The sequence below is a fragment of the Coturnix japonica genome, chromosome 6 (genome assembly GCF_001577835.2).
Source record: "Coturnix japonica isolate 7356 chromosome 6, Coturnix japonica 2.1, whole genome shotgun sequence".
Classification (NCBI taxonomy): Eukaryota; Metazoa; Chordata; class Aves; order Galliformes; family Phasianidae; genus Coturnix; species Coturnix japonica.
Genome location: NC_029521.1, coordinates 31,310,221 through 31,322,312, shown reverse-complemented (window position 1 = coordinate 31,322,312; position 12,092 = coordinate 31,310,221). Strand labels below are relative to the sequence as shown.

Sequence of the window (12,092 nt, the reverse complement as noted above, 5' to 3'; positions counted from 1 at the left end):
GACGGGAGTTTAACGCGAGGCGCACTCACACGTTACCGAACAGCATCCCCCGCGAACGGGACGGACGGCATCCACTAACATGGGAACGGCAGCGATCACTAACCTGGGAACGGACAGCGATCCGAACGGGAACGAGCATCACTAACGGGAACGGACGGCATCACTAACGGGAACGGACAGCATCCCGAACGGGAGCGTCCCCTCAGTGTCGTCGTGCCGCGGCTCCCGGCGCCGCCCGATCCCAGTCCCTGTGTCAGAGCTCCGTGAGCACCGGCCGTTGAGGGCTGATCCCGCCGCCCCGGGAGCAGCGGCGTGCGGGGATCCGGGCAGCCTGCGGGAGGCGGAGCGGGACCGTTCGTTGCTGCACCGGGAGCGGGCGGGATCGCTCCTCCGAAGTGGCGCGGCGGGGCGAAGCGTGGTACGGATACGGGCAGAGCCAACACAGCCAGTCACTCTCCCGGAACTGCTGTACAGCACATGGGGTCTGTTAACTAGAATCGCTTTGCATACGGCACCTCCCCCTCGAGCATCCCCGTGAGCAGCTGGGGGCTCCTGCTGGTCGTGGGGTGAGGGTGAGCAGCAGGGGGGCTCCTCCCCCTGGTCCTGGGATGGATGAGGGCTCGTCTTCCTCGCTGTGAACTCCCGCCCCTGTGTGAGGGGTGGCCCCCAGCCCAGTTCTAATGTGCCTTGCGGACATCTTATCACTTACTAAACGTCCTTGAGCTGTTCTCAGAACACTTATCTTTATGTCCTTCACCCACCCCCCCCCACATTGTCCTAACCCCAGCTTGTTGCCATCCCCATTCTTTCAGTTTACAGAAGCAAATACGCGGGAGCTGCCATCTTTACCCTTCGTTTCTGGGAGCCATGTTTTACTCTTCACCTGTGCCAAAAGTTCTGTGGCAGAACCTTTCCCTGATGCTCATCCAACCCTCCCCAGAGCAGCTCCATGCTGTTTCCTGGGGTCCTGCTGTCACCAGAGAACAGAGCTCAGTGCCAGCTCCTCCAGCCCCCCATGCAGGAGCTGTGGGCTGTCCCGAGGCCTTTTTTCATCCTCCTTTAGGCTGAACAAACGGACCTCAGCTGTTCCTCATACGTCTTGCCCTCTAGACTCTTCACCGTCCTCGTAGCTTCCCTTGGCACACATTGTAGCAGTTTCATGGCCTGTCTGGATTGCGGTGCCCAAAACTGAACATGGTGCTCAAGGTGAGGCTGCGCCACACAGAACACAGCAGGACAATCTCTCCACTTCCCTGGCTGGCAGTGCTGGGCCTGGGGCACCCCGGTGCTGCTGGTCCTTCTGCCTCAGAGGGCACAATGCTGCCTCGTCTATTTGCCATCAACCAGAACCCCGGACAGTGAAGTCCACAAATCTTTCTGTGCTTCAAAAATGACCATTCTTTCACAATAATCAGGTGTAAGAAAGACAAAATGGCAAAAGTTGGAAAGAACACTGCCATCCTGGTACAAAGGGCACATTCAGTAGCTTACTACTGTGTTTTTATGTGCTAAAGTGATGGACATAATATGTAAAAGTGTTTCTCTCCAAAAACATTTCCATTGATATTTGATACTTAATCCCTAACTGCATTGCAACAGCACCTGACAGGAAGATGAATGAGCACAACCACAGACTTCCTTGCAGTTTGACAGCAGTACTTCATCGGAAAACCCTGATAAAGAGTAATGGCCTAATTCCCCAAACAGCGAATCCACAGGCTTCCCTTGTTTGGAAATGCTAATCAGAATCTGGAATGGAACCCCTACAAACATGTCATGTATCCTGGCTAAGTAAATAGAGCTGGAAGGCCTACATAGATACATAATATCCCACTGGCATTCCTGAAGTACTAGAAAAATAATTAACTTAGGGCTACACTGTATCATAAGGAGATTGCCTGGAGTATCAGGAGAATGTTGTCCTATTCCTTTGCTAAATAACAGTCAGTACAATCCTTCACAGTAGCAGAGCTAAGGACACAAAGTGATGCAAGTAACTTCCACCAGCGGTAGGGGATATTTGTGTCAGGAGGGCTCCGAGCTCCCCTGCCCACATGGCAGGCACAGACTTCCTTGCTGGTGCAGAAGGAAGGAGGAAGGACCTTTATTGTAGGTGCTTACAGCCTTTTATACCCACACAACAACATGTACGAGCTGGGCACCTCGTCTTTGCTTATGTCTGGCTCAAGTTACTGCTGAGCTTTTTTACCCATCAGCAATATCATGACTGCCTTTATCCCGCAGGTCTTCATGCAGTCACATCAAAGGACGTCCAGTCCATCGCTTCAGGAATTGGAAACGACAGCGTCTCTTCCTTTACGTGTTTCTAGCAGTTTGCATTACATTTCCTGATGGTACAGAAGTGAAGAGTCACCGCAGGAAAGGTAAATAGTAGAATTAGGAATGAAAAAAAGAAGAGCAGAGACAAATTAATGTCTTTTATGTATCTTTGTAAATTTACAATGGTGGCTTAACTGAGGAGGATTAGAAACTGCATCTTGTATAGGCAAAGGGTTTAGAAGCCTGAGTAATAAAACTCTGGAGCTCAGAGTGCTCTTCAAGGCAGCAGATCTGAATGGAGCTAAGCAAGCAACCAGACAGCCAACAACGACAGGGCTGAGAAAGAATTTGTGTTTCAGATCCTCATTTGAGTCTGCCACTAATAGTTAATACTTGTGGTGCTTTTCAAACCGAGACAGAAAGTTTGAGAATGAAAATGAGTTTATAGTAGTAAACATTAAAAGAAGCCACTTTCAGTTGAATTTACTGCAAGATGTCTAAAGAGCCTCAGCATATATGAAGCTGAACAGATCTTGAATTTTCCTTCGTGATCACACACAAAGATGTTTTCAGGAGTTCCGAACCATTTGCCAAAATGCAGTTTTTACTCCAGAATTTGAGAGCCAACCTACCCAGCCCCAAGAAATGGCGCATGGCAGACAGCTCAGGCTGCATTCACAATAGAAGCTGGAAACACTTCCGCTTATAGTGCAGTTATTTGACCATCAGGTGAGAATTCTAAGCCAACCACTATTTGAGTGGATTCTCAAATCAGGGGATAGGCCATAGGAAAAGGACAAAACCAGAGCGATTGTCAGGTACATTCTGTGCTCGTGGAGTGGCAGCTGTGCCGTACCTCAGACTCTGTGCGGAGCTCTGGGCAAACGTCATTTTGTTGAAGCAAAGATTCAAGACTGAAAGAACTGTGAGGCCCTCTCATAGCACACCAACTACATCGACAATAGCATGTGTTGTCCCTCCCCATACAGTGAGTCTGCATATGGTGGCAATGAAAGCCAAAGGAATCTTCTGAGCACGGGGCTCAATAGTTGCAAAGAGAGATGTGTTTGTGTTGTGGAGACCAACGATTAGGACTCCCAAGAGGCTCCTTGGCTTCAGTTGATTCAGAAAACTAAGTGGTAGCATAGTCATAAAAGGTGCCATTCTGAAGGTTGTCATTCCTCAATGCTGAATATGCAATAAATGGACCCCAAGTCCTATCTGCAGGTACAAAACCTGCATGGAGACTGTCGATTCCATCCGATACTGGATAGAAAGAGCAATCCCTGACCACTGTAGTGGAAACAGCCATGATGAAAAACTGACTCGATTCTGTTAAACCATTCATACAAACATCACGTCCAAAAAGACAAGTCCTGGTATTAACAGCGTATGGACAATCCTGATAAAAATACTTCTCAGCTTTTGGAAGGAGCATCCCAGAGATTGCTGACACATTATTTGACCGTCAGCTTTTAAAAATTAAAATGGATTTTCCCACAAGGAAGAGGAAGAATTCCTGCCACCTAATGAACAAAGGATCAATTACAGGAGACAGCTCATGGCGCGTGAGCTCTTGACAAGAAAGACATTGGCACGAGCCCAAACAACAAGAATAAAAGCTTCTGAAAATATTTCATCTGCGCAGCACCACGTCATTCCCCCATGCAATGTCCATCCATTCACACCAGGAACGTTAAGAGGACAGTGCCATCCCGCGTGTCAGCGGCTTTCAAGTAACGCGCTGAATTATGTCTCCGCAACATAACAAATCACATTATCAATTAGCTCCTATAACAGCAGTGACATTCTGTAATATATTTCAGCGTGAAAAGAATTACTTAGCTAAAATTTATGTAATCTAAAGAAATGTGAGGAGAAAAAAATCATGTTAAATTTATTGATATTTCAGCACAGGAACATAATTCAGGTGGTAGGTGGCTGTCCAAGAAGAATACCAGGATACGGTGCTGTAAACAACCTGCAGAGAACAGCAGCACCAGGCTCACCAAAAACTGAGAAACAAGTTCTGACGTTGGTCCACAGCATTTGTGTTCTAAAATCAAACTGCCTTAAGCAGTAACCTAAGAACTTTCACTACACACGCTGCTCCCTCCAAAGCTGCCGTGGCCACTGCTCTCCTCTCTTTGCAGAGGGATGTAGTAGAATAGGTGCCAAAATGTAGTAGCTCATGGCTGGGGGTATTTCTAACCAGGGAAATTGAAGTAGGTTTGGGAATGCTATAAAACGTAATAGAATCATGCAATCCTTAGAGTTGGAAAAAACCTTTGAAGGCCATCTAATGCAACCTCCCAACAGCAAACAGGGAGTCCAGAGGAGACCACTGAGATGGGCAGGGGGCTGGAGCAGCTCTCCCATGAGGAAAGGCTGAGGGAACTGGGCAGGTTTAGCTTGGAGAAGGGAAGGCTGCGGGGAGACCTCATTGTGGCCTTCCAGCTCCCAAAGGGAGTGTTTAAACAGGTGGGGGAAAGGCTGTTTGTGAGGATGGGCAGTGACAGGACAAGGGGGAATGGTTTTAAACTGAGACAGGGGAGGTGGAGGTTGGACCTTAGGAGCACAGCAATACTCACTCAATTTCATCCCCCATTGTCTTCCTCTGACAGCTCGAGGAGCAGTGCGGTGCTTGGCTCCTGGCTCTGCCTGACTAGAGCTCCTTGTGTGTCACTGCTCATCTGAGCCCCATCAGTTCTTTGTCCATGATGATAAATGTCACTTCCAGCACAAATGCTTCCTCCTGCACTGCTGCTGAAGGCTTGGCTCTTCCTCAGAGTCACAAGGGTAAGGACTTACAGAACCTCTTCACCTGGGGAGGTAAATCATGGAAATACACTGCCAGGACCTTTAGCCCGGGGAGTGCCTGTCAGAGCAAAACATAAACATCTGCAGCATATTCTGTACCTTTCTTGTATAGAGGACAGAGTTCTCAGCTTTTCAGCTACAACAGCTTTAGGCCTTCATTGCACGTGGGCTGTGCGGACACTGGATTCTTTGTGAGGAATTTCACCTCTAAGTATTTCTACATCCCTGTGCATTCAGGGGTGGGGCACACATCCCACATACACACACATCCCAGGTACACACACACATCCCATGTATGCATGTATTCACGCAGAAAAAGGCATCTCCAGCATTTTACTGCCTTCCCAGGAAGTAAAATGCACAGCAGCTACTGGATGTCTGTATCAGGCGTTTATAAAGTGGGTGCCTTGCTGACAGAAACACGTACGTCCCATTCTCTGCTCCAGTCACAGACTGATTGCAAAGCGGTGCAAAGCGGTGAGATTGGAGGGACATGCGCTACTCCTGTACTCCATCAAACAGGGTTACATTGGCCAACATAATCTAATTGTTTGACATCTCTATAGCAATTCATTGAGACTAAAGAGAGATTACTGCATTAATATCTCACTGCAGCTAGAAAAAGGCTGAGCTAAAACTGATGTGCCAAGTTACTTCAAGGCTCTTAAATTCTCTTACAGATTTTAACTCTTCATGACAAAAATGAGGCTTCAATATAAAAGCAGAACAAATTAGCACAATTTATAATACAGAGCATTATGGAGGAGATCACCATAAATATGTGTGAGTCTTAACTGCAAAGATTCTAAAACAAACTAATGAACACAGAGGTGTGAATGCAAATAATAACTGAGTGTGTTACCCCTCCTGTCTTATAATACTAAAAAAAATAAATCAAGAGGAAGAGCATCATGTATATAAAATTAAACACATCAGTTATTTTAAGTGTTACAAACAACCCTGTTACACCTTGCAACTAAGTTCCTCTCATAAAGAGAATGGCAGACAGGTACAAGGCCGCCACTAAAGGATGGCATGAGTTGATTGATTTCCAAAGTTGCCACTAGTACAGATTTCATGGCACAGAGGAAATAAAGAAGAATATGAATGGTTCTTCATAACAAAGCCCTTGAAAGTACGGATGGCTTATCCACGCTGTTGGAGAATTCAGTGACCTGAATGAGGTTCGCATCAGGGACAGACACAAGTGCAGCAACCTCACGCTTACCTCAGCTTTGTTAGTGAACATTTCCAAACAAATGAAAAGGCCCATAAGCCTGTCTGTCTGTCAATCTCCACCTGGCCGAATTTGAGTCAGCGGGGTGCTAAACATTACTCACTTTCCACCAGCGCATTGAAGCCGTGAGTCCCCTCATGTTTTTACCCCGCTGAATAAGGAGCAGCCACCCATGTGCAACTCCTTGCTGTGTTACGCGTCAGTGCAGTAACGCTGGACTTCCACTGTTTTGTACCTTTATATATCTGTTTTATATAAAGAGGGCAAGCACGCTATGGATTGAAGAGACAAATATAGGAAAAGGGACTCACTTTCTGGATCGTCTGTGACTGCAACTGCACAGCCAGTGCACTCTATGCACTTGGGAGCTCAGAATGTCAAAGTTAGTGTCTAGGAGAGAGAACGCAACAGCCCCAGTGACACCTTTAGCATGATGGGCAATGAGGAAACACGCTGCCATACTGCATTAATGATCATATCTCCCTCCTACAAGAGACAGATTTTGTTTCCTGAAGCTGTCAACTAGTCAAAAGAATTGCAGTTTCTGTGTTCATCTCCATTCTTCCTCCCAGAACTGGTGCCTCATACCGCCATGATGGACAACTGACTGCCTCTTTTGTCCTGGGTGAGCACTGCTCGCACCGAAGCTGGTTTCACATTGGACCCCACAGTCGCTATGGCACCGCACCTGGACATCTGCATCAGACACTTCCTGAACTGAAAGTTGAAACAACAAAGAAAAAACAAAACACGTGAGGAATTTTAAAATATTTCTTAATTTCTTTTTGTCTTCACTAAAAGTTGTGGAAATTTTGTGTCCATTGGTCATATCCAGAAGTAGCCCTATCAAATATATTTACCTGTGGCACCACAAAGAACTGAGAATCCAGGGGACCTGATCCAGGTCTATGAATATTTGAGGGGTGGGGAGCAAAGTGGTGATAAACCTCAGAAGCAACTTACTGTCACTGCGTTCCAAGATAACCATGGAGACATAAGGAGACAGTCTTGGAAACAGAATTTTCTCACAGAAAAGTAGAATAGTTGATGTTTACTAAGAGCTGATTTTCTTTTCCAATACCTAAATCTAATGGTTATTAATATTCATGTTTTAATACTGAAACACAGCACAAAACTCTGTGCATTAAATAGACATACTGTGATTAAAACTAATTCTAAACGGTGGGTATGGAATGCTGGTTAACTGACAAGGTGGAGAGAAATCATTCATCACAAAACAATACCAAATACTGAAAATGTGGGTTTTAAAATCACTTTGAGAGCATACAGTACCTGTTTGTTCATAAAGACATAAATAACTGGATTATAAACAGTAGCCGTTTTGGAAAAGAAAGCTGGAACTGCTGCCAGATGAGGATCCAGTTCCACAGACGGGTACGCAGTGGCTAGGATAGAAAAGGTGGCATATGGCATCCAGCAGATTAGAAAGGCAATGATCATCACCACCACCATTCTAGTCACTTGTCTCTCAGGTTTCCTGGCAGTTCTCAACCTGCCTTGAGTATCTGACACCTGCAGGAAAAGAGAGAGTTCCGTAAGACAAACAAGGCCTTCAAAGAGTGAATACAGCAGAAATCAGTAATGATGAGATAATACGTACACGTTGTCAGGCATCAGCGAAGGCTGCGTTAGGTGCTGAGAAAATAGAAAAGATTCCCAACCCAAAATATATATAACGCTTCGGTAGCTTCATAACACTTCATAAACAGGCCACCAAAGCAGAGGGCAACACAGCCTCCTTCTCAGCAGAAATGCTGTCAGCTTTGGAAAGGAACAGAGCAGCTGCTCATCTACCAGTAATACTAAACCAGAGTCCTGAATAAAGGCGCATTTCAAAATGGGGCATAAAGACCATGGAAAGAGCAAAAAGAATTACCACTGGTTCTGCACTGCACTGATCTTCCAGGCAAGATGGAAAGGAAGAAGGGGCAAGTATGATTCTTTCCTGTTTATTTTATTAACTAACTTACAGCACAAGAGAAGGCAGCACCTGCAGCATCACATCCAGGCCCAGATGATCCCTTACTGCTACTTGTTTGCTCTTTCTTTTCTTTTTCTTTCCCCAGCCTGATTGTTTCTAATTGAACATTGAACTGCTGTCACCAACACTGCATTGATTGATTTTCTCAGTTTTAAACTGGAAAAAGAGAAATCCTTAACAAAAACAAACACACTGCTCCTGTTTGTTTCTTTCCCCCTTTTTTGGGGTGAAGGTATCTACAAACACACAATGTTTCTCACAGGAGGCTGGGATTCAGCCCTCACACTGAGCTGCTCTTTGCACTGCTTCCACAATCTACTTTTCATGTTTCAAACTAAGAAGTAAAACTGAGTGCAAAAATAATTCTTTAACAAGACATAAGTGAGTGTATTTGCTGCTGGGAGGCAGGTCTGCTTATGTCCGATCCTTACAGAAACCTGAGCATGAAAATCCCAAATGACTGCATACATACCCATTTCAAAAACATGCCTTGAAAGCACTCCTTACCTTCGTTAGCTTATGCAGCAGCTTCCCATAGGATACCAAAATGACCAATAAAGGCACTATAAAACAGGTGGTGAAGAATGCAATAATGTAGGAACGATCATTATGAGCTCCTGAATACCTGTATAAAACACAGAATACTTGCTGTATCTGTTACTAATGCATTCTGGTTATTTTCCCAAAGTGTTCAGAGGTGTCACTGATATTTTCAGCAACTGTTTTTAACCACAATACCCATGTACAGCTTTAGTCAAATCACCAGAGAGAGCCCTTGGTCATCTCTCTTTCTCTGGACTAGGACAGGTTTACTCTGTAAGTCCATAGGCACAGAACCAAGGCTGGTGGGGTGGGCTAGGTGGGAAGAAACATGCAGTCTGAGCTCCGGCTCCAAGAGCGCTCAGCTGTGCTGCAAAGCAAATTGCGCAGGGCTTCCTCCAGTCTTATGAAAACCTATTTGTCCTCTTGGAATCCTGACTGAAAAACCCAACTCAACCACCCTAACATATGGAACAGTTACTTCCATTAGAGACGAAAGCATTTTTAAAACTGGAAATTCTTCTTTATTGTTATGTCTTTGTCTTCCTCTTTTTTGTGCAGAGAGGACCATCATCCTTAACCCTTTCCTTTGGAACTGTGCCCTTAAGAAGAGAGGAGCTACAAGTTCGAATTCTACCATACTCTACAAGGATGGCCTTACCAATTAGGCTCACAAGTAGTTCCAATCTTACTGGTGGTGTAGCTGCTCCAACCCATGGTCGGTGGGATGGTCCAAATGAAGGAAAAGGTCCACACAAAGGCAATGCCTTGGGCTGCATGCTTCCCTCTCAAGCGCGTATTTCCCAGTGGGCGGCAGATCACAACGTACCGCTCAAAGGCCAAAAGAGCGAGAGACCAGAGAGACACAATGCCTTCAGTAAAAACCACAGCATCACAGTCAGACAGATTTACTGGGAAGCAAACCTCATCCCACAGCGCAGTCACAGAACCACTCAGGTTAGAAGACATCTCTGGGGGTCACCTGGTCCTGTCTAACACGGCTCAGGCAGGATCCAGGCAGGAGGCGCTCAGGACTGCATCCAGTTTGGGTCTTAACTTTGTCATTTGATGTTTCCAGCTGAACTTCTATGGGCAACACATGGCCACATTTGACTGCTTACTGCATCAGGGACCTTTTTCAGCAACACAGTTTTTAAAAAGATGGGCAGATGGTGTGTGTTGCTGTAATGTTTTATTAAGAGCACAAGATCATAGAATCATTGAATTACCCAGGTTGGAAAAGACCTTGAAGATCATTAAGTCCAACCGCAGCCTAACCATAGTACCCCAACTCTAACAACCCTCTGCTAAACCATATCCCTGAGCAAATGAGATGTTCATACTTGTCCAGTTTGTCAGTATAACGACTACAAAACCAAGCATCTAACTGTACCTCTTAGCTCACAGCGCATTTTTCCACTAGGTCTTACTTTGAAAAGCAGTACATTGTGTGTAGCTTCCAAGCTAACAAATGAAGGTACAGCTTCAAAACATTATCTGTGCAAAAAATGTCCTATTTCAGACTGTCACGAGCTCTAACTTGCAGACAGCTGCCCACAGCATCAAAATATCAGTTTATTCGGGACAGATCACCTGGTTGGTCACCAGAACCTTGGAACAGTCTGATCCCACTCCACAGAACATGCCTTCCGTGCCACACACTGACATGGCATCATCTCCCACACATCACTCCTCTGGGCAGCTTTATCAGCCTGGGAGCAGAAGTGGGATCCCAATTCAGCTGAGGACAGCAATGGGATTGACTCAGAGAGGTGGCACAGCTACAAACAAGGCCTTACCATGCAGGTGCTGAGACAGCACCCAGATGTCAGCTGGCAGCAACACGAAAGCCCCGTGGGAGGAAACAATGAACTTCTCTGTCGATGTAATTAGATGTTCCATTTTAAACTAGTTTTCTATTTACCCTGCAAAGGCATATTTACAAAGTGCACTACCTGGTGATGATTGATTTTCTCTGTTAGAGTACTTCAATGTGCTTTGCATACTTGCAAAGCCAAGAGACAGAATGACAGGAAGAAGCAGAGCAGAGGGGTGGCAGCCACAGGCCTGTTATGGCTCCCCAGAGCTGTTGTGGAACAGCTGACATAAGATGGTTCAGTGACACAATATTGTGCGTAGTTTAGGAACAGCCATTTGCTCTCTCTCATTTAGCCACGTACTCAAACACCGAGAGACAAACCTGGAAAACATCTACACAGTGAAGGGGTTTTTGTTGCCTTTAAATCACGTTGCTTTCCCTGCAACTACTGCTATTCTATTAGCAATGCTGTGGTTGGGTTCTTTTTGTCATAATATCAACTATATTCAGAGAACAGCACAGAAACAGCAAGAGGCTTTTTGTCATTATATCAACTATATTCAGCAGCGAGAGGCTGACAGCAACAACGGCACACATTATTCACTAATACGAGATCCTGCATAGAACACACACCTGGAAAAGATGCAGTGCACTCACAGGCATGCAAGGTCAGTGGTTGAGGAAGCTGCAGGAGAGTGAAAGACGCCGAAGGAAAACGAGATACAACTACAAACAAAATCAAGCTTACCAAAAAACGTGACGGCAAATCCTTCCAGTACACAAGCCCAGTGCCCCATATAGAAGTAGCCTTTTAGATTGGCTAGAAAGCTGATGGTGCCACCAGTCAAAGAGACCAGGAAATCAGCCACAGATAGATTCACTATAACGTAATTGACAGGTTGTCTCAGCTGCTTGAACTTGGCAGTCACCAGGATCACAGCCAGGTTCTCAGCCAGAGACACGGAGGTCACCACGAACATGACTGCTGCCACCAGCCTGAAGTGCCAGGGCTGGATGGAGTCCAGGGGCCGGCGGAAGGGATCCCATGCAGCTGGACCAGACGAGTTGGACAACAGCGACTCATTTCCAAGGGCTCTCACTACGTCCATTTTTCCCCTCGCTAGTGAAATTAAATTGGATAATAACAAAGCTTTTAATCTGTAAAGACTATTCAAGATTTAAAGGAGAAATCAAATATAGGCAAACTCTTCACTCTTCTGCTTTCTGGTAACAGTCCAGGAAACAATGTGCTAAGAGGGGTACGCAAGGGAATCTCTCCTGGAGTGCCTTCTGCCCTCCTCTGCTGGCAGGCTGCTGCCCCTGCCCAGCTGGAGCTGGTTCTCTGTGTCATAAGAGCCAGATATGGAAGATGCAGGTTCGCTCCTTCAGTAGCA

At 45.8% G+C, this 12,092-nt stretch overlaps 1 protein-coding gene across 1 annotated transcript; it reads right to left on the bottom strand.

Moving 5' to 3' along the window:
* Nucleotides 1-5,471: 5,471 nt before the first annotated feature.
* On the bottom strand, nucleotides 5,472-11,833 carry LOC107316260 (vertebrate ancient opsin-like). The gene is given in 6 exon segments (XM_032445629.1): nucleotides 5,472-7,054; nucleotides 7,631-7,870; nucleotides 8,847-8,964; nucleotides 9,541-9,751; nucleotides 11,292-11,405; nucleotides 11,408-11,833. Coding segments are annotated over 6 exon segments (1,218 nt in total). The 5' UTR covers nucleotides 11,808-11,833; the 3' UTR covers nucleotides 5,472-6,919.
* Nucleotides 11,834-12,092: the final 259 nt, after the last annotated feature.